General features: G+C 48.7%; 1 protein-coding gene across 2 annotated transcripts in view; it reads left to right on the forward strand.

Annotated features, from left to right (window-relative positions):
- Positions 1-20,897, forward strand: part of LOC147707967 (amine sulfotransferase-like) — a 281,866-nt gene that overhangs the window by 174,334 nt on the left and 86,635 nt on the right. For both annotated transcript variants that reach the window (XM_086926772.1, XM_086926773.1), the window contains exon 6: positions 11,229-11,323. In XM_086926772.1, coding sequence (XP_086782898.1) covers positions 11,229-11,323 — 95 coding nt within the window. The remainder of the gene's footprint in view (positions 1-11,228; positions 11,324-20,897) is intronic.

Consider the following 20,897-nt stretch of genomic DNA (forward strand, 5'->3'; position numbering starts at 1 on the left):
GTACTGGGAGAACGACCTCCTGTATAGCGAGCCTAAGGCTGCTGAGCCTGGGTCAGCCCGTGTGCTGGTGGTACCCCAGCGCTTCAGAGCCTTCCTACTGGGTTTGGCTCATGACGTTCCGTTAGCTGGACATCTGGGGCAGGACAAGACCTATGACAGGCTTGTCACCCATTTTTATTGGCCTCAGATGCGTAGGGATGTAGACATCCATTGCAAGACTTGTCGCACTTGCCAGGCAAGTGGGAAAAGCGGAAGGAAGCAGAAGGCTCCCCTCCAACCTTTTCCAGTGGTCAGCACCCCCTTTGACCGGGTGGGTATTGACATTGTTGGGCCCCTGGACCCCAAGACAGCCCTGGGCAACAGGTTCATCCTGGTCTTGGTGGACCATGCCACGAGGTACCCGGAAGCCATCCCTCTCAGAACAGTGACGGCCCCCGTGGTGGGACGGGCACTGATGGGTGTTTTCTCCCGGATGGGGTTCCCCAGAGAGGTGGTGTCCGACCGAGGCACCAACTTCATTTCGAACTATATGAAGTCTCTGTGGAAGGAGTGTGGGGTAACCTACAAGTTCACCACTCCTTACCACCCTCAAGGAAATGGGCTGGTTGAGAGATTCAACCGGACCCTGAAAGGCATGATTATGGGTCTTGAAGAACCAATGAGGCGGAAATGGGACGTCCTCTTGCCATGCCTGTTGTTTGCTTACCGTGAGGTGCCGCAGAAGTCTCTAGGGTTCAGCCCCTTTGAGCTCTTATACGGTCACCCGGTAAGAGGACCTTTGAGTCTGGTCAAGGAAGGCTGGGAGCAATCTCCCAGGAAACCTCCCCAGGATGTATACAGCTACATGCTGGCCTTTCGGAACCAGACTCGGCGCTTCAGAGAACTTGCTCAGGCAAATCTGGAGGCCAGCCAGGAGGAGATGAAGCGTTGGTACGACCGGAATGCCACTCTGGTAGAGCTTCAGCCTGGTCAGGAAGTGTGGGTCATGTCCCCTGTGGAACCTTGTGCGCTCAAGGACAGGTGGACTGGACCGTTTAAGGTTGTGGAGAAGAAGAGCGATGTCACCTACTTGGTGGACTTGAAATCTCCCAGGAACCCCTTGCGGGTCCTGCATGTCAACCGTTTGAAGCCCCACTTAGAAAGGTCCGAAGTGGGCATGCTCCTAGCTACAGATCATGGAATGGAGGAGGAGAGTGAGCCTCTTCCTGACCTCCTGTGTGCTAAAGAGCAAGACGGGTCAGTGGATGGTGTGGTCCTCTCTGACACACTGACTCTTGAACAGAAACAGGATTGTCACCGACTGTTGGGACAATTCCCGGATCTGTTTTCCTTGGTTCCGGGTGTCACACATTGGTGTGTCCATGACGTTGACACCGGAGACAGCCCTCCTGTGAAGCACAAGGCTTACAGGGTGACTGACAAGGTCAGAGCGTACATTAAGGAGGAGGTCTCCAAAATGTTCGCGTTAGGGGTGATTGAGTCCTCTAGCAGTCCTTGGGCCAGCCCAGTGGTCTTGGTCCCGAAGGCTGCAGCGCCTGGTGCTTCACCAGAACTCCGGTTCTGCGTGGATTACCGAGGACTCAATTCGGTCACGAAGACTGACGCGCACCCCATCCCCAGAGCTGATGAGCTCATAGATCGGTTGGGGGCTGCCCGGTACCTTAGTACGTTCGATTTAACGTCTGGGTACTGGCAGATCGCCTTGACTGATGGGGCAAAAGAGAGGTCAGCATTCTCCACACCAGATGGGCTATACCAGTTCCGGGTGATGCCCTTTGGGATGAAGAATGCCCCTGCCACCTTCCAGAGGTTGGTCAACCAGGTCTTGGCTGGACTGGAGGATTTCAGTGCCGCCTACCTGGACGACATCGCAGTGTTCAGCGCCAGCTGGGAGGAACACTTGCGCCACCTCCAGGAAGTGTTGTTGGCCCTGCGCGGAGCAGGCCTCACAATCAAAGCCAGTAAGTGCCAGATTGGGCAGGGTTCTGTGGTGTACTTGGGGCACCAAGTAGGGAGCGGTAAGGTGGCCCCCCTGCAACCCAAGATTGATACCATCCTGGCTTGGGCACCGCCCAAAACCCAAACGCAGGTGAGAGCCTTCTTAGGACTCACGGGTTATTACAGGAGGTTTGTCAAGGATTACGGCAACATTGTGCACCCCTTGACTTCGCTGACTTCCAGGAAGCAGCCACGAAACGTGATCTGGACTGATGCCTGTCAAACGGCCTATGACACCCTGAAAACTGCAATGTGTACAGCACCCATACTCCAGGCACCCGACTTTTCGAAAGAATTCATTGTTCAGACGGACGCTTCAGAGCATGGCGTGGGGGCTGTTCTAGCTCAGGTGAATGAAGAGGGCTGAGACTTGCCTGTAGCCTTCATCAGTAGGAGGTTACTTCCCAGGGAAACAAGGTGGAGTGCGATAGAGAGAGAAGCATTTGCTGTGGTCTGGGCGCTGAAGAAGCTAAGACCCTACCTGTTTGGGACTCACTTCCGGGTTCAGACAGACCACAGGCCCCTCAGATGGTTGATGCAAATGAGGGGTGAGAATCCGAAACTGTTGAGGTGGTCCATTTCTCTACAGGGGATGGACTTTACGGTGGAACACCGCCCTGGTACAGATCACGCCAATGCTGATGGTCTGTCCAGATTTTTCCGCCTTAGTGATGAGGACTCCCTAGGTTAAGGGTAGTTCTCCCCACCTTTCAGCTGGAGGGGACACGTGTTAGACCTGACATCATTGGCTTGAGTCTCTCCTCCATTTTTTCTGTTTGCCTCTACTGTTTTACGATGTTTTGCTGGTATATGCTTTGGGCGCCGTGTCACTGCTGATCAGTGCCATAGCGCAAGTGCTCCCGATGTTAAATTGATGTGTCTATTGTATCCATGTTTGCCGTATTTGGTTTACTGTCAGTCCCTAGTCTAGTGCACCAGGAGTGCCGGGGCTTGTAAATACAAATGCCGCTCGTGGGCTTGCAGCACGTGTTGTGCCACCCACAAGAGCGGCTTCGTAAAAGAATGTCTACGGGTCGGTCATTGCGAGACCCACGTGCAGTCTTGTACTGTCACGCAGGCTGCGCAAGTATATCTACTTGCCAGCCCCTCCAACCTCCCCTTAACTTCATGTTAGTCACCCCTATGGTAGGCCCGCGGGCAGGGTGCATTGTAAGTGTAAGGTAGGACACGCCTGACCAAGTTGGCATGTCCTGATAGTGAAGTACCGCCATCTTCGTGCTTCACTATTGCGAGGTAGCCTGCTCTCCATTGCTTAGAATGGGCCGCCGGGATTATTAATGCTATGATCCTAGCTGGCTCGGAGAGCACGGTGCAATGTCGAGTTTGGTATCCCTGAACTCGGGGTTTAATTACGCATCCGTTGGTGTGGATGGTTTTTGGACTCTGGGTTCGAAAATAGCACTTTTAGAAAGTGTCTATTTTCTTGTCTAACCATATCTGGTTTCTGCTGGTCTTGCGTGTGTGTGACAGGAGCTGGGTGGCTCCACAGGTCTGGATGAGTCAGTGTGGGATGAGTGGGACATTTACGTTGAGAGTAGGGGGAGAGTAGTTGTTGATAGCCTGCCTTGCCTGATACAATGCTGGCTCCACCTCCTGCTAAGCGACTGATGGCTCTGTGCCTGCCATGGACGATCCTAGCCCCACCTCCTGCCAGGAGGGCGATAGCTCTGCTCCTGCCAGTATCAATGCTGGCTCCACCTCCTGTGGGGCGTCTGAGGACTCAGCCCGGCTCAATGAATAGGCCAGGTGCTACTGCCTAGCTCCACCCACCACAGACCCAGGATGTTGGGAAACCCCCGGCATAGACAAAGGGATCAAAGACGAAAAGGGGTATAAGAGAAGGACCCCTGAACTAGGAAATCAGATCACTTCTGACAAGGAACCCTGTAACCAAGGACAAGAGGCCTGCTGATCTAAAGGACTGCCTACCCCTTCTGCCAGTGTGCTGTTGTTGGGGGAATCCTGCAGTGCTTCTTTATTTTTGCCAAGGAACCAGGAGAGAGGAACTGTGTGTGTACTCTCACGCTTGCTAAGAAAATCTCCAAGGACTGGAAGAGTGCCAGTCTCCTGCTGAAGTCACAGGGCTAAAAGACTTCATCTGCTAAAAGTGCTATTTGCTGGAAGTGTGAATCCAGCACCTCTGAAAGGACCAGCAATCACGACGACCGGACGCTGGGCCCGACCGACGCCAGCAGCAACGCCAGTGAGTGGGAGTACGGCTCTAGCTCCAGAGGACCTTGTGTCTGCACCGCTGCTGATCGCATCACCTGTGTGCCCCTTCGACGCCGTGAGCGCTGCTCACTCTGTGCAACCGCATCATCGACGACGCCTGCTGAGGCCTGATCGACACCGAAGACGCGACGCCGGATTGCCCGACGCCGCTGATCATCGTGTGCTTCATTTTCCTAAGGTACTGTGTTGTTGGGGGTCCGTGTGACTCCAGGCCCGACGTAGCGCTCTTCGCGGTCGACGCCACACCTGTGGATTATCTTTGCCCCGACGTCGTGTAGCTCCCGTGTGAGTTACCCTGTTGCTAAGAACTGTGTTTCCAAGAAGAAGATTTGCTTGATACTAAAAGACTTTTGTGCTAAAGAAGAAACTACCTTTGAACTATCCTTTTTCCTTCCCAACGTATTTATTCCGATTGTGTACAGTTTTGCCGTTATTTGGTCTTGTGCTAAGCCTTATATAAAAATACTTATTTTTATAATACTACTGTGTCGTGTCCATTTGTAGTGTATTCACTGTATTACTGTATGTGGTCATAATTGCTTAACGCACAGCCTCTGAGATAAGCCTGTTCTGCTCTGCCAAGCTACCAAGGGGGTGAGCAGGGGTTATCGAAGGGTGTGATCCCCTTGCCCTGACTAGAAAAGGAGTGTCCCTATTTGTCAGAAGTGCATACCTCTGCCAACTAGAGACAGCCGGTTCTAACAGGGGCCTGTTGGGAGTTGGACTAGTGACCTCTCACACACCCCACCCACCACCACCGCCATCCCTATGGACATGGGGGCCTGTTGGGAGTTGTAGTGCCGTCCTCTCACACAACCCACCCACCACCACCGCCATCCCTATGGACATGGGGGCCTGTTGGGAGTTGTAGTGCTGTCCTCTCACACACCCCACCCACCACCACCGCCATCCCTATGGACATGGGGGCCTGTTGGGAGTTGGACTAGTGACCTCTCACATACCCCACCAACCACCACCGCCATCCCTATGGACATGGGGGCCTGTTGGGAGTTGTAGTGCCGTCCTCTCACACACCCCACCCACCACCACTGCCATCCCTATGGACATGGGGGCCTGTTGGGAGTTGGACTAGTGACCTCTCACACACCCCACCCACCACTACCCCATCCCTATGGACATGGGGGCCTGTTGGGAGATGGACTAGTGACCTCTCACACACCCCACCCACCACCACCGCCATCCCTATGGACATGGGGGCCTGTTGGGAGTTGTAGTGCCGTCCTCTCACACACCCCACCAACCACCACCGCCATCCCTATGGACATGGTGGCCTGTTGGGAGTTGTAGTGCCGTCCTCTCACACACCCCACCCACCACCACCACCGCCATCCCTATGGACATGGGGGCCTGTTGGGAGTTGTATTGCCGTCCTCTCACACACCCCACCCACCACCACCGTCATCCCTATGGACATGGGGGCCTGTTGGGAGTTGTAGTGCCGTCCTCTCACACACCCCACCCACCACCACCGCCATCCCTAGGGACATGGGGGCCTGTTGGGAGTTGTAGTGCCGTCCTCTCACACACCACACCCACCACCACCGCCATCCCTATGGACATGGGGGCCTGTTGGGAGTTGGACTAGTGACCTCTCACACACCCCACCCACCACCACCCCCATCCCTATGGACATGGGGGCCTGTTGGGAGTTGTAGTGCCGTCCTCTCACACACCCCACCCACCACCACCGCCATCCCTATGGACATGGGGGCCTGTTGGGAGTTGGACTAGGGACCTCTCACACACCCCAACCACCACCAACGCCATCCCTATGGACATGGGGGCCTGTTGGGAGTTGGACTAGTGACCTCTCACACACCCCACCCACCACCACCGCCATCCCTATGGACATGGGGGCCTGTTGGGAGTTGTATTGCTGTCCTCTCACACACCCCACCCACCACCACCGCCATCCCTATGGACAAGGGGGCCGGTTGGGAGTTGGACTAGTGACCTCTCACACACCCCACCCACCACCACCGCCATCCCTATGGACATGGGGGCCTGTTGGGAGTTGGACTAGTGACCTCTCACACACCCCACCCACCACCACCACCATCCCTATGGACATGGTGGCCTGTTGGGAGTTGTATTGCTGTCCTCTCACACACCCCACCCACCACCACCGCCATCCCTATGGACATGGTGGCCTGTTGGGAGTTGTAGTGCGGTCCTCTCACACACCCCACCCACCACCACCGCCATCCCTATGGACATGGGGGCCTGTTGGGAGTTGGACTAGTGACCTCTCACACACCCCACCCACCACCACCGCCATCCCTATGGACATGGGGGCCTGTTTGGAGTTGTATTGCCGTCCTCTCACACACCCCACCCACCACCACCGCCATCCCTATGGACATGAGGGCCTGTTGGGAGTTGTAGTGCCGTCCTCTCACACACCCCACCCACCACCACCGCCATCCCTATGGACATGGGGGCCTGTTGGGAGTTGGACTAGTGACCTCTCACACACCCCACCCACCACCACCGCCATCCCTATGGACATGGGGGCCTGTTGGGAGTTGTAGTGCCGTCCTCTCACACACACCACCCACCACCACCGCCATCCCTATGCACATGGGGGCCTGTTGGGAGTTGTATTGCCGTCCTCTCACACACCCCACCCACCACCACCGCCATCCCTATGGACATGGGGGCCTGTTGGGAGTTGTAGTGCCGTCCTCTCACACACCCCACCCACCACCACCGCCATCCCTATGGACATGGGGGCCTGTTGGGAGTTGTATTGCCATCCTCTCACACACCCCACACACCACCACCGCCATCTCTATGGACATGGGGGCCTGTTGGGAGTTGTAGTGCCGTCCTCTCACACACCCCACCCACCACCACCGCCATCCCTATGGACATGGGGGCCTGTTGGGAGTTGGACTAGTGACCTCTCACACACCCCACCCACCACCACCGCCATCCCTATGGACATGGGGGCCTGTTGGGAGTTGTAGTGCCGTCCTCTCACACACACCAACCACCACCACCGCCATCCCTATGGACATGGGGGCCTGTTGGGAGTTGTAGTGCCGTCCTCTCACACACACCACCCACCACCACCGCCATCCCTATGCACATGGGGGCCTGTTGGGAGTTGTATTGCCGTCCTCTCACACACCCCACCCACCACCACCGCCATCCCTATGGACATGGGGGCCTGTTGGGAGTTGTAGTGCCGTCCTCTCACACACCCCACCCACCACCACCGCCATCCCTATGGACATGGGGGCCTGTTGGGAGTTGTATTGCCATCCTCTCACACACCCCACACACCACCACCGCCATCTCTATGGACATGGGGGCCTGTTGGGAGTTGTAGTGCCGTCCTCTCACACACCCCACCCACCACCACCGCCATCCCTATGGACATGGGGGCCTGTTGGGAGTTGGACTAGTGACCTCTCACACACCCCACCCACCACCACCGCCATCCCTATGGACATGGGGGCCTGTTGGGAGTTGTAGTGCCGTCCTCTCACACACACCAACCACCACCACCGCCATCCCTATGGACATGGGGGCCTGTTGGGAGTTGGAGTGCCGTCCTCTCACACACCCCACCCACCACCACCGCAATCCCTATGGACATGTGGGCCTGTTGGAGTGGTTTAGACGTTGGTGAGTATGTTGACTGCATGCATGGGTTGGGGTCTGGGAGATGTGTCTTCTGAGTTGTGTGAGGCACACCATGTCGTAGTGCTCGTGGTGCTTGGTACTTACCAGCCTCTTCTCCTTCCTCAATTCCTTCAAGGGTCTCTGGGTGCAGGATGCTCAGCACCTTGTCCTCCCACTCGGTGTAGGGTTAGGGCTCCGGGGGGGTTCCACCGCCAGTGTGATTTGCCCGGAGATTGTTTTTGACACGGATGGATTTGACACGGGTTTTGAGGTCATGCCACCGCCTCTGAATGTCCTGCTTGGTCCTGGGCACGGTCCCAGACGCATTCACCCTGGTGACTATCCTGTCCCACATGTGATTTTTCCTGGCTACGCTGGTCTGCTGCACTAGGGCCCCGAATAAGTGGGGTTCTACACGGATTATTTCATCCACCATTACCTTTAACTCGGTGTCTGTGAATTTGGGGTTCTTTTTTGGTGCCCTGGTGTGTGGTGCTCCGGGTGTGGGTTTGAGTGAGTTGGGAGGTGCAGTTGTGTGGTGTGTAGGAATGGTGTGGTGTGTCTTTGTGTTGTGGGTGTGTTTGGGTGGTGGTTATGTGTATTCTATCGGTGTGTGCAGTATGTTCTCTTGTGTCTCTTGCTAGCAGCTATGCTGTGATGCAGAGGATTTCGGGAGTGGGTTGGAGTTATTTTATAGTCAGAGTCTTGGTCCTGTCTGAATGGTTATTGGCAGTCAGGTGCTAGGTGGGTGTGTTGACTGGTGTGCATTATGTGGTACTTGGGGGTGGGTCATTGTCTGTTGTGATTGGTTTTGATGTTTCAGGTGGGTGGTAGTTCATTTTCCTGTGTTTGGTATGAACTTCCGTCGCACTGTTTGGCATTGGTTTGACGGTAGGGATGTTGTTCGTGTTTGCCTTCCGCTGTGAAGCACGGTTTCTCGTTTCATTGGTACCGCAGCGGACGTGGATCGCGGTGCCTACCGGGGTACTTGCGGAGTTATCCTAATTGCGGACACGGACACTACGCAGGTATAGCGGGAGATGTGGATGTTTTCGCGGTCATGTGCGTATGCGGCGGTCGGTGTTGTTACGGTTCGGTCAGCTTGCGGCGGTCTCAGGTGTACTCTGACCGCCGCGGACAGGGTTTGGTGTGCTCCGTCCGCCGCGATCGGTGTTTCATTCATATATTATCCTAATCGCTATAGCGGTTTATCCGCGGACCGGTCCGGAGTTTCTTGCCACCTTCCTCGGCGGACGGAACACGTTTACGTCCGCGATCCTAATCGACCCCTTGATCCAAAAAAACAGAAATCATCCTGTGCACTCCCAAAAATAACCCCCTTCCCATTCAACTCTGGATTAATGATATCAAAGCACTTAATTGCACCCTCTCCACCTCTAACTCTGTAAAATCACTAGGCATCAGCATCAACCAAAATCTTAACCTCATCCCCCACATTAAAAATGCAGCCAAAAGTGCTCTTTTTACCCTTCACCATCTCAAGAAAATGAAACCTTTTATTCCAGCTGATGATTTCAAAATCGTGGTACAATCACTTGTCCTTTCCAAGATCGACTGTGGCAACGCCATGCTTGCTGGCACCCCTAAAGTCCACCTTGCACCGATCAAATCTGTTCTCAACCTAGCCGCCAGACTTATTTCTGATTGTAAAAAGTTTGACCATATCTCCCCTGTCCTCAAAAAACCTAAACTGGCTTCCCGTTGAAGGACGATCCACATATAAGATTGCTTGTATCACACACAAAGCTCTTCACCAAAACACCCCTTCTTACCTTTCTATCAAGCTACAAAAAGCAGGATTCTCCAGGTCCCTGAGGAGCACTAACTCCCCTACGCAAACCCTCCTAAAATAAAACGTAAAAAGACCCAATCTCGTGCATTCTCTGGTACGGCTCTGCTAATTTGGAATTCGCTCCCCAAAGTCCTTCGCTGCAACCCCTCTTACCCTCTCTTCAAAAAAAGACTCAAAGTACTTCTCCTCAACAAACACTGGGGTTTCTAATGTTTTTGACTCTGACCCCGCTCATTAGCGCTCTACTGTGACTCACATTTTACCCATCCCCTCTCCTTCGTTCCATTCTCTCCCACCGTCCTTATCTACACCCCCTTCTCTCCCTAATTTCAACTCCCGTTTATCCCTCTTTTTATCCCGTTGCTTCTCTGCCCCCCTCACCCATTCAACTCAATGTTTTCACCTTTCTGTTATTCTTCCTGCACATTGTAAATTGTTTATTATTTCTCAATATGTCTACCTACCGGGTAAAGCGCTCTGATACTGTTGGGTCCAGCTGACCTATATAAAACCTCATAAATAAATAAATTGTTGGGCAGGTGTGGCTTTGGAATTTATTTTATTTTGTTTGCTCTAGAATGTTAGGTATTTGTTTTTGTTTTCAACTTGATACCTCTTGTCATTGTTGAAGATCAAAAGACTGCAGACATCTCTGTCCTGTTCACAATTTCCGGTTGCTAATTTCCACGTTATCCATTTAGCATTAAGATTTTTCTCCACAGGTGTATGTGAGAAACCTCCAGGTCTTTAGGTGTACTTTCTCCTTCCATCATCTTTGCCATTCATATGATTTCTTCCTCTTCCGGTGGTACAGATAGATGTTCCAAGAATCTCCTTATCGGCGTTGTCAGCCATGATTCAGTTGTGGGATACAGCACTATCTCTATGATCTGCACAAATCTGCTCTTCACGAAATGGCAGATTTGGCTCCTGTTGCTATTAAACGGGCCCTTTGTTATGTGATAGAACGATCCATAATGTAAACCTTAAACTGCTTTCAAAGTTTTTAAGAACTTTGCACACAATCGTAAGTCTATTAACTTTAGATTAAGTCCTGCCCTTGTTGTTATGTGAGCCGGGCATATCGTCTCAAACTTAAGTATTGATGGGGTGGATAGCGCTAATGAATGCTATCATGCCATACAGGATTCTTTTTCTTGTTGACAGAATATAAAGATGGCCCTATTTTATTGCTTGAATGAATGATCAATGTCTTACTAAGCTAGTTAACCTACCTTTTGAATATTAATTAATGCATTCTTCAATTTCATCTAAAAATGTGACATTTGCAACCAGTTTATTTGACTGGAACTAACAATTCATTTTCCAGTGGAAGGAAAAAAGAAAAAGATGTCAGGTGAATTGACCAATAATCTTAAGATTCTATGTGGTGAAGTATGGGGGAGGAGGTCAGGTTTTTCTATCACAATCATGCTCAGATGAATAATGTTAATGTATATAGCCTAAAAATTGTTGCCACATTTTCATATTTTTTCTTTTTTCTGTTCTTTAGTGTTTGGCGGGTGTTGGTTTGAACATTTTCGTGGGTGGTATACGCACAAGGATAATTTTGATTTCCTCTTAATTTCATTTGAGGAGATGGTAAAGGTAAGACTTACTAGGAGCATTCATCAACTTAAATGATATACATCTACTACATAACTATTAATTTTTGCATACTGTGTGTATCGCTGTAGAACCTTCTCACAAGAGGGAAACCCACATTGCCATTGTAAAATGTTATTTTTATAAGTATTGTCTAAGCCATTAGGTATGGCATTTCATTAAAAGATAATATTCACTCCATGTTGCAAATGTGGCTTTGCAGAGCATAGATGAGGTGGGATAAAACAGAAATATCAGACATATGAAGAGTAAAGAATAAAGTTGAGAAAAGTCACGAGGGAAATATGAAGTACGCATGGATGGTTAACCACTGTAATGGGATCTTGTAACTAAAAATAGTTAGGTGGCCCTAATGAAGTTTAAGTAAATGTAGAAGGTTTTCTTGAAGAGCTTTGCCTTTTTTCCATTTGCGTTTTTGAAGAAAGGTAAGTCTGGATGAGTTTGATGAAGAGAGTAAAAGGCATTCTACAATCTAGTGTCCAGAACCCTCACTTTTATTCTGCTTCTCTCTTCTAAATCTAGGAGCGTTGATCAGCAAGGTTGTAAGGATTGGTGAGTGAATGAATGTGAGAATGATTCAAAAGTAGATGAATGGCTGGATAAGTAAGTGTTTTGATGAATGGGTGGGTGCGTGAGCAAGTGCATTGAATGATGAATGGGCAAGGGATTAGTTGCACAAGTAGATGACTCGATGAGGTAATCATACATGCATAGGTGAATGAGTATTTGGATTGAGCAGAGAATGACTTTATGAAGGATTGATTTTTTTTATGTTGTTGCAGTTTTATAGGGTGAACAATACTGAAATGGGTGACAGAGTGCTTTACATAATATTCTTTGTGATACATAGATCAGTTATTACGTAAACCATTCAGGAATATTGCATACATTTACTACAGGCAAGACTTAGGAGGAAAGGTCAGTTTAAGTAAGAATGGCAATTTATATGACAAGTTCTCTGTTAAGAAGCAGGCCAGAAATCCATAATGTGAAGGTGTCCAGACATATAGCATGGCCATGCTAGAGGTAAACACCTGTTATTGTGAAGCTTCTAAGAGTTCTGATCTGGTTTTCCTCCCATCTATATTGTCAGCAACAAATATAATACTAGAAAAATTGAACAGAAGCACATCACTCTTCTAAGCTGATCTGCTACAACTCATTGACAAATCGTGATTGTGTTTTAACGATTATGCCATTTTTGTTGAACTGAAATGTAATGTTGGTAGTAATAGTGTAGTAATTCGACCGGTGGGCATTTATTCCACTTTTACATGTCCTGGTAGTGAAAAACTCCTTAGTTTATTTTTCACTACTGTGAGGCCTACCTGTCCCATAGGATAGGATTGGGTTGCCTTACTATATTTAATAGGTGCTAACTTATGATTGTGACAGGTAGGCAGTTCATGTTTGATATCTATGAAATTGTAATGAAAAATCTTCTTTAATGGTGAATTCAGATTTTAGATTACAATTTTGAAAATGCTACTTTTAGAAAGTTGGGATTTTCCTGCCCTTAGTTTGCTCCTTGCACCCTCTTCTGGGTCACATGAGTAGGTGTATTATCATTTTAGAGAATATTGTTGCTTTTAATATTGTAGTTTCTGTAATATAGTTGAAAAAATATAATTTCTTAACAATTTCAATATGTTTTAGTAATTATATTATTTTATGTGCTACTATTGTTTGCATAATTGCTATTCATTAAAAAAAAATAGTTTACAATTTTAAGTGATTTAGAAAGTTAAAAAAGAATAGCAGGTTTTGGGGTTTGTACGGGGAAGCGGTGTCAAGTTAATTTAGTAATAACTAATTAACAATCCATTAGCAATCAATTATTCAATTGAGTATGTAAATTGTTAGGCACTGGTTTATTTGAGTTATATTTTTGGTGTGGGCTGCTGGGTTTGTAGTAGTTGAGGATGGGAAATTATTTAAGTTATAATTAACAATGAATTAATAATTTTTATTTAACAATGTTATTTATTATTATGTATGTAAATTGTTTAATACTGATTTATTTTACTATACTGCAGGCAAGGGCTGCTGGGTTTTTAGGGGTATAGTGTGGGACGTTAAGTAATAATTAATTTACCATCATTTAATAATTGTTTATTGATTATTTAATTGATTAATATTTTTTTAATTGTTTAATGCTTATTGATTTCAGTTGCATTTTAGGTGCTGGCTGTTGGATTTGTAGGCATATTGAGTGGGAAGCTACATAAAATTAAATGTAATTTGTTAGACCTGGCATTTCTTGGTGTGATTATCCTGACTTTTTGCCTCCACCTCCTCTATATTTGATGCTGTGATGGATTGCGTTTGACTGGCTTAGATGCTTTGGGCACTTTGCCACTGCTGATCAGTGTCAAAGTGCAAGTGCTCCCTGTGTAAAGTGTAATGGTATTTGGTTGTCCATGATTGGTATGTTTGCCTTCCTAGTAAAGTCCGTAGTAAAGTGCACTATGTGTGCCAGGACTGGTAATGCAAATGCTACTAGAGGGCCTGCTGCACTAATTGTGCCACCCACACAAGTCACCTCAAAGAGAGAACTCAGGTCTGCCACTGCAGTGCATGCACACAGTTTGTTAAACTGCCTTGTTGTCCTGACCAGTGCACTCACTTGCCAAGCCTTACCCTTCCCTTTTTATACACATCAGACACCCATATGGTAGGCCCAAGGTGCCCCCTGGGCAGGGTGCAGTGTCAGTGAAAGGTAGGACATGTACTAAGGTGTGTACCATGTCCTGACAGTGAAATACTCTCCATTTCGTTTTTCACTGTTGCAAGGCCATCTTGCCCATAGGACGGAATCGGGAAGGCTGTGTAATATGTTTCCAGCGTATCTTCCCATAGGCTTAAGATGGATAGGTGAAGTTTAGTGTGCCTGAACAATTTAATAACACATCTTTTTGTGAAGCTGGTTTTTGCATTGTGTGTTTAGAAACCGCACTTTTAGAAATGGCTGGTTTCTTTGTTCTAACAATTCTGTGTGTCTCTGCCTGGTTGTGGATTGACTGTCTGGATTTGAATGTGATAGGCTCTGGAGAATGTCTTAACCCAGGGGAGGAGGTGAGCCACCAACAGGCTGACCTGCATCTGGAGTGTAGGGGGAGGAGTAGCTCCTGGATGTGAAGAGGCCTGGGCTGCTGCCATAAAACAATGGCTCCACCTCCTGCTGATTGATTTATTTTTGCAATTTGTTAAGCGCACAAATAAATGTAAATGTAAATGTAAATGTAAATGTACAGGAATTTATATAGCGCAAATCACCGAGCGGTTTCTAAGCGCTTGCTTAGGGAACCCGTCCTGGTATTCCCCTGTGAGATAACCCCGGAAGGGTATCCGCAAGGTGAAAGCCAGGCATCCCGCCGCGAGGGGCCGTTGTGGAGATTAAGCAAGCTATTGCCCAGAGTCGCAGAGTGTGAACCCGTGAATCGAGTAGGCACCGGAGCGAGAATTGTCGAGTCCATGGACATTTTTAGGACTCAAGACCCCGCCGAGCCGGGAATTGAACCCTGGTCCCGGGCTGACCTCTGCTTCCAGGTCTGCCTCCTCCAACCAGTGAGCCACACTTCTCCACCCTTAGGTGTCTCAGCGCTGCAGAGAGCTGAGTTGAGAATGAGATGGGGGGGAGGTTTATTGATTGAATAGCCAGGCTTTTATTTGTTTACGGAAGGATAACAGAGTGCGTATGGTTTTGATAAGTAGGGGAGTGTGTTCCAAAGTTTGGCAGTGGCAACAGTGAATCTTCTGTCACCCCAGGAGGCCTTTTTGGTTCTGGGGACAGTCAGCAGATATGCTGCTGAGGAGCATAAGGATTTTGTCAGCCTGTAGGAGCATAGACTTCTTTTGAGGTATTCAGGTCCTGTGTTGTGGATTGCCTTGTGGGCAATGCAGAGGGCCTTGAACTTTGTTCTGCTCTTGATGGGAAGCCAGTGCAGCTGTCAAATTACTTTGAAGATAGGTTTGAACTTAGGGGTGCCTGAGAGAATTCTTGCTGCTGCATTTTGCACCATCTGCAGTTTATGTAGGACTCTTTCTTGGGCATTAATAAGTAGACCGTTACAGTGGTCTAGCTTGGACATAACAAGTGTGCTGATGAGAGTCCTGCCTGCCTTAGGAGGCAGGTAAGGTAGAAGTTTTTTTATAATCCTGATGGTGAAAAAGGATGATGAGAAAACGGAGTTGCCGTGATGAATAAAAGAAAGTTTCTCCTCAAACATGACTCCTAAATTTCTGACTTTAGTGACAAGGGGCGGAGGTCGGCCTAACTCTACTGGCCACCAGGAAGGAGACCAGCTAGGGGAGAGATTACCAAAGATCATCACCTCCGTCTTTTCGGAGTTTAGTTTGAGACAATTGTTTGCCATGCAGGTGCTGATAGCAAGCCTTCCCTCTTGGAAGTTAGCCGAGACTGTCCCGCCATTGTTGTGGATCTCTAACACAATCTGAGTATCGTCGGCGTAGGAAGTTAGTTGCAGGTTGTGGGACTTGATGATCCTGGCCAGGTCCTACACGTATATATTGAACAGGGTGGTGCTTAGTGAGGATCCCTGAGGGACCCCGCATGGCAGTGAAAAAGAAGTGGAGTTGAAGTTGCCGAACTTTACAAGTTGGGTACGGTTTGACAGGAAGGATGTCAGGAGGGCCTTGGCTTTGTCTTTGATACCTATGGCTGAGACACAGTCGATTAAGTTTGAGTGGTCGAGTGTCTCAAATGCTGCTGAAAGATCCAGCAGCACCAGGACCGCAGCACCTTCCCTATCAAGAGTCATCCTGATTTCGTTGGATGTCCTGATAAGGGCATTTTCTGTACCATGGCCTTTCCTAAAGCCAAATTCAGTGTCATCTAAGAAGATATGTTATCAATATAGAGGGCTAGCTGAGTGTTCATCACTTTCTCGAAGATCTTTGCGGGGGGAGGGAGGCAAGCTATGGGTCTATAGTTCTTGGTCTCTGTAGGGTTAAGGTTGTGCTTCTTAAGCAGTGGTTTGATAATTGTTTCTCTCCAGATGGAAGGGTATATTCCTGTCGTGAACATTGAGTTGCAAATATTGGCCAGTTCGGGACCTATGATCTCCTTTCTAAATTTTATTATGGTAGGAAGGCATGGATCATTGGGGGAACCAGATTTAGTGGTGGATATGAGGTCGATAATGTACTGTGGTGACGTGGCTAAATTGAGAAAAGTGGGGGGTATTGTTAGTGGAGAGTAATGCTGGGGGTTTGGTGGGGTATGATTCTAGGTTAGATGTAATAATTTGGTTGTTTGTCGTGGAGAGAGTTGAGAAATTGGAGTAGATGTGGGTGACTTTTTCCTCAAAGAAAGTGGCGAGAGAACCGCAGAAGGTTTGCATAGGGGTTATGAGCGAACTGATCTCCGGTCCTGAGAGCTTAGTAACAACCTGGAACAGCTGTTTCACAGAGTCTTGTGCAGTTTCAATTTGGTTAATGTAATATTTACTTTTTTCTGTGACTAGAAGATGTTTGTATTTGGCCAATGCTTCCTTCTACCGTGTTTTCATGGTGATGTCGAAGTCTCGGCGCCAGTGTCGTTCTGAGTTTCTACATTTCTGCTTTTCTAGTCTTAATGCTTCCGAGAACCTCTGCAAGTATGGGATCTTTCTGTTTTTGGAAGAGTTTTTTTGTGGTAACAAGGTGTCAAAGGCGGTGTGGAGCCATTGTGTGTAGTTCATGGCTGCCAATTCAGGGTTGTCCAGTAGGTCTTGATGGGTGGACAGGAGGTGTGATTTTAGGACTTCAGGGGAGATGCTGCCCCAGGCTTTGAACTGATTGGGGAGACGGGGGCTGACATAGTTGGGGGTGCTATATTCAGTGTCAATGTTAAAGAGGACCGCAGAGTGCTCAGTCCAGGGTAAGGGGAGGATGTTTATTAGAGAGATTTGTTTATTGTTTGTGAACAATCCATCAAGTGTGTGTCCGGCCGAATGAGTGGGCATAATTACTAGTTGGGAGAGTCCTATTGAGTCAATTTCTAGTAATAGGGCTGAAGTGTCATGATCGTTGTGAGCTTCAAGGTGGAAATTGAAGTCACCTAAGATGGTAAAGTTAGCTTCTCCTGCTGATTGTTCTGCTAGGAGGTCTAATGATGAAAGAAATTCTGATTGTGATCCAGGAGGGTGGTACAGTAGGTTGCTTATAAAGGAGTGTGAATTGGTTAGTGACATTTTTAAAATCAAGGCTTCGCAGCTCTTGGTGGGAATTGTTTCTGTTCTAACTGTGTAGTTGTTACGGTGAATAAGTGCTAGTCCACCCCCTTTTTTAATGGTTCTGTCTAATCTCCTGATGCAGAAATCGTCCGGGGTTACAGTGGCGAAGTCAGGTCCGGAGGAAGGATCACCCCAAGTCTTTGTTATGATTAGGAGATCAAGTTTATTATTTTCTAGGAAGGTGAGTATTTCATACTTATGTTTGGGTAGGGAGCGTGCATTAATGAGGGCGGCATTGGTTGTTCTGTGTTTGGTGGATGGAAGGTGGAAGGTGGATATTAGTGGAGAACACATCCATTTATTGGGAATGGATGTGACAGGGCATTTAGGACATAGAACTGTGAATTGGGTGGGTGAGGTATCTGATGTGAAGCAGGGGCTGGTTTGTGAGTCCCTGAGTGTGCCTGCTATGTTTTTCAGTTGGTTGGTGATGTAGATTCGTATTTTAGGTTGCAGGGTTGGTCTAAACGGGCCAGGGGGTGTGGCCCTGGGCCCGGTGCAGGCACGGACGGGTGCAGACGTGCCTGCCTTTGGCGCACCGGTGCCGTGCCCGCTGCGTGCATCTGCTGCTTAAAGCGAGAGGCATCTGGTTTTAAGGAGGGGGAAGATCAGCTGCTGGTGAGATGATTTGGTGGGTCTAACCGGAAGTATCAGTCACTTCCTGCAGCACGTTATGTTCCCTCCACTCAAACCGAATGATCGGCAGTGTACCGGGGAAAATGTGCAGATTTGAGGCAGTGAGTGCTGTTAATACAGAGTTCAGTTTTAAATAACAGTACACAAGTAATTAATGGTATATTTAAAAAACAAGTGATTTTTAAAAGAATAGCGTGGTAGGAGCCCTTTTTCAGGCGCTCCTATTTCAAGCAGTTCGGAGGTCTGTCTCACCTCAAGCGCGTCAGCTGCGCGAAGCGAGAGGCATCTGGTTTTAAGGAGGAGGAAGATCAGGTGCTGGTCAGCTAATTTGGTGGGTCTAACCGGAAGTATCAGTCACTTCCTGCAGCACGTTAGGTTCCCTCCACTCAAACCGAAGGATCGGCATTGGACCGGGGAAAATGTGCAGATTTGAGGCGGTGAGTGCTGTTAATACAGAGTGTAGTTTAAAATAACAGTACACAAGTAATTAATGGTATATTTAAAAAACAAGTGATTTTTAAAAGAATAGCGTGGTAGGAGCCCTTTACCAAGCGCTCCTATTCCAAGCAATTCGGAGGTCTGTCTCACCTCAAGCGCGTGAGCTGCTCTAAGCGAGAGGCATCTGGTTTTAAGGAGGGGGAAGATCAGCTGCTGGCCAGCTTATATGGTGGGTCTAACCGGAAGTATCAGTCACTTCCTACAGCAGGTAAGATTACCTCCACTTAAACTGAATGGTTGGCGGTGGACCGGGGAAAATGTGCAGATTTGAGGCGATGAGTGCTGTTAATACAGAGTGCAGTTTAAAATAACAGTACACAAGTAATTAGAAGTATATTAAGAAAAACGAGTGATTTTTAAAAAAATAGCGTTGTAGGAGCCCTTTGCCAGGCGCTCCTATTTTAAGCAGCGGAGGTCTGTCTCACCTCAAGAGGATCCAGACCCCCACTATCAAAGGAAGAATGTGTCACTGGCAGGGAGACACCCAGAACTGGTTTGGAACGGGTCAATTTCCCCCTGAACACAAAGACTTCAAAGACAGTTAGGGGTATAACTAGGAGAGCTGAAACGTTGGAATGATTAAGACTAAAAAGGATTGAAACTACTTCGTGGTCAAGAGGAACCTCTGTCAAGGACGAAGAGCTGAAGAGAAGGACTGACCCTTGCTGTGGACTAAGGAGAGGCTAGGGGACTTTGTTGTGTGCTGTGTCACGCTGCTTAAAAAGACTTTGCTGTGTGCTGTGTCCTGAAGTAACTTGTCCCCAAGGGCCCGAGGAGAGCTGGCTCCAAGTTGTGGAAACTCAGGAACATAAAAGTTTTCAAGTGTGTCTCAGCAACGCTGTGTGCATGGGCTTTGTGCAGTCTGAGACCTTCGTGAGGATTCCCCTGTGATCATGTACACCCAGAGTCCAAGTGAGTCTCCGCGATTCTGTGTGCCTGTGCTTTCTGCAGCATGAGACCTTCGTGAGGATTGTCCTGTGATCGTGTGCACCAGGAGTCCAAGTGAGTCTCAGGGACGCTGTGTGCTTGTGCTTCATGCAGCCTGAGACCTTCGTGAGGATTGCCCTGTGATAGTGTGCACCCGGAGTCCAAGTGAGTCTCAGCGATGCTGTGTGCGTGTGCTTCATGCAGCCTGAGACCTTCGTGAGGATTGCCCTGTAATCGTGTGCACCCGGAGTCCACGTGAGTCTCATCGAGGCTGTGTGCGTGTGCTTCATGCAGCCTGAGACATTTGTGAGGATTGCACTGCGATCATGTGCACCCGGAGCTCAAGTGAGTCTCAGCGACGCTGTGTGCAGTGTGCCCTGTTGCTGCCTGAGACCTTTGTGAGAAATTGCCCTGTGTCTGTGTGTCCTGGAGCAGACTTGTTCTCTGCTTCAATCAACAGCATGACCAGAAGTGCTGTGATCGTCATTGCCATCGGCCCGGACCGGATGCCCAGAGGAGCTGTGAGAATTTACCACCGCCGGCTCGAGCGAGACCTCGAACTATCATCGTCGGGGTCCGAGTTCCACTGGGCAAGATCAACGAAGTCGCATCGGAGGCCCAAGCTGCAAGGAGAGGAAATGAGAGTGAGATCTTTCCCCCCAGGTAATGCTCAGCGAGCGTGCATGTGTCGCCACCTGGGGCGGGTGCGGGATACGAGAGAAACACTCTCAGCCTTTCCCATCTTTGCAGCGCAAGCCTCCGCTCAGGTCCGTATCACGGCCCGTATTTGCCGAGGCGTGGCAGTACCAGGGCCGGAGTGTGGAGCTGCACTGTGTTGGGGGCATATTTTGGCAGTAGCTGACATGAGTCAGTAAGAGTGACATAGAGACCGTCCAGAGCACTGCGATCGGTGCTGGAGTACATTATTTTTGCATTACAAACTGCCTGATTGTTGCATTATGAATTGCATTATTTTTGCATTACGAACGACCTGATTGTTGCATTATGAATTGCATTATTTTTGCATTACGAACTGCCTAATTGTTGCATTACAAATTACATTATTTTTGCATTATGAACTGCCTGATTGTTGCATTATGACCTGCATTATTTTTACATTAAGAGGAGTCTGATTCTTGCAGCACGAATTGCATGCAATTGCATTAGAACTGCATTGGATCATCGAGAGTTGCTCATTATTACTGCAAGAACCTACACAGGTTTGCTGGCCTAATAACCGGCAAGGTGAAATATTACAA

Source organism: Lissotriton vulgaris, chromosome 6 (assembly GCF_964263255.1).
Source record: "Lissotriton vulgaris chromosome 6, aLisVul1.2, whole genome shotgun sequence".
Classification (NCBI taxonomy): Eukaryota; Metazoa; Chordata; class Amphibia; order Caudata; family Salamandridae; genus Lissotriton; species Lissotriton vulgaris.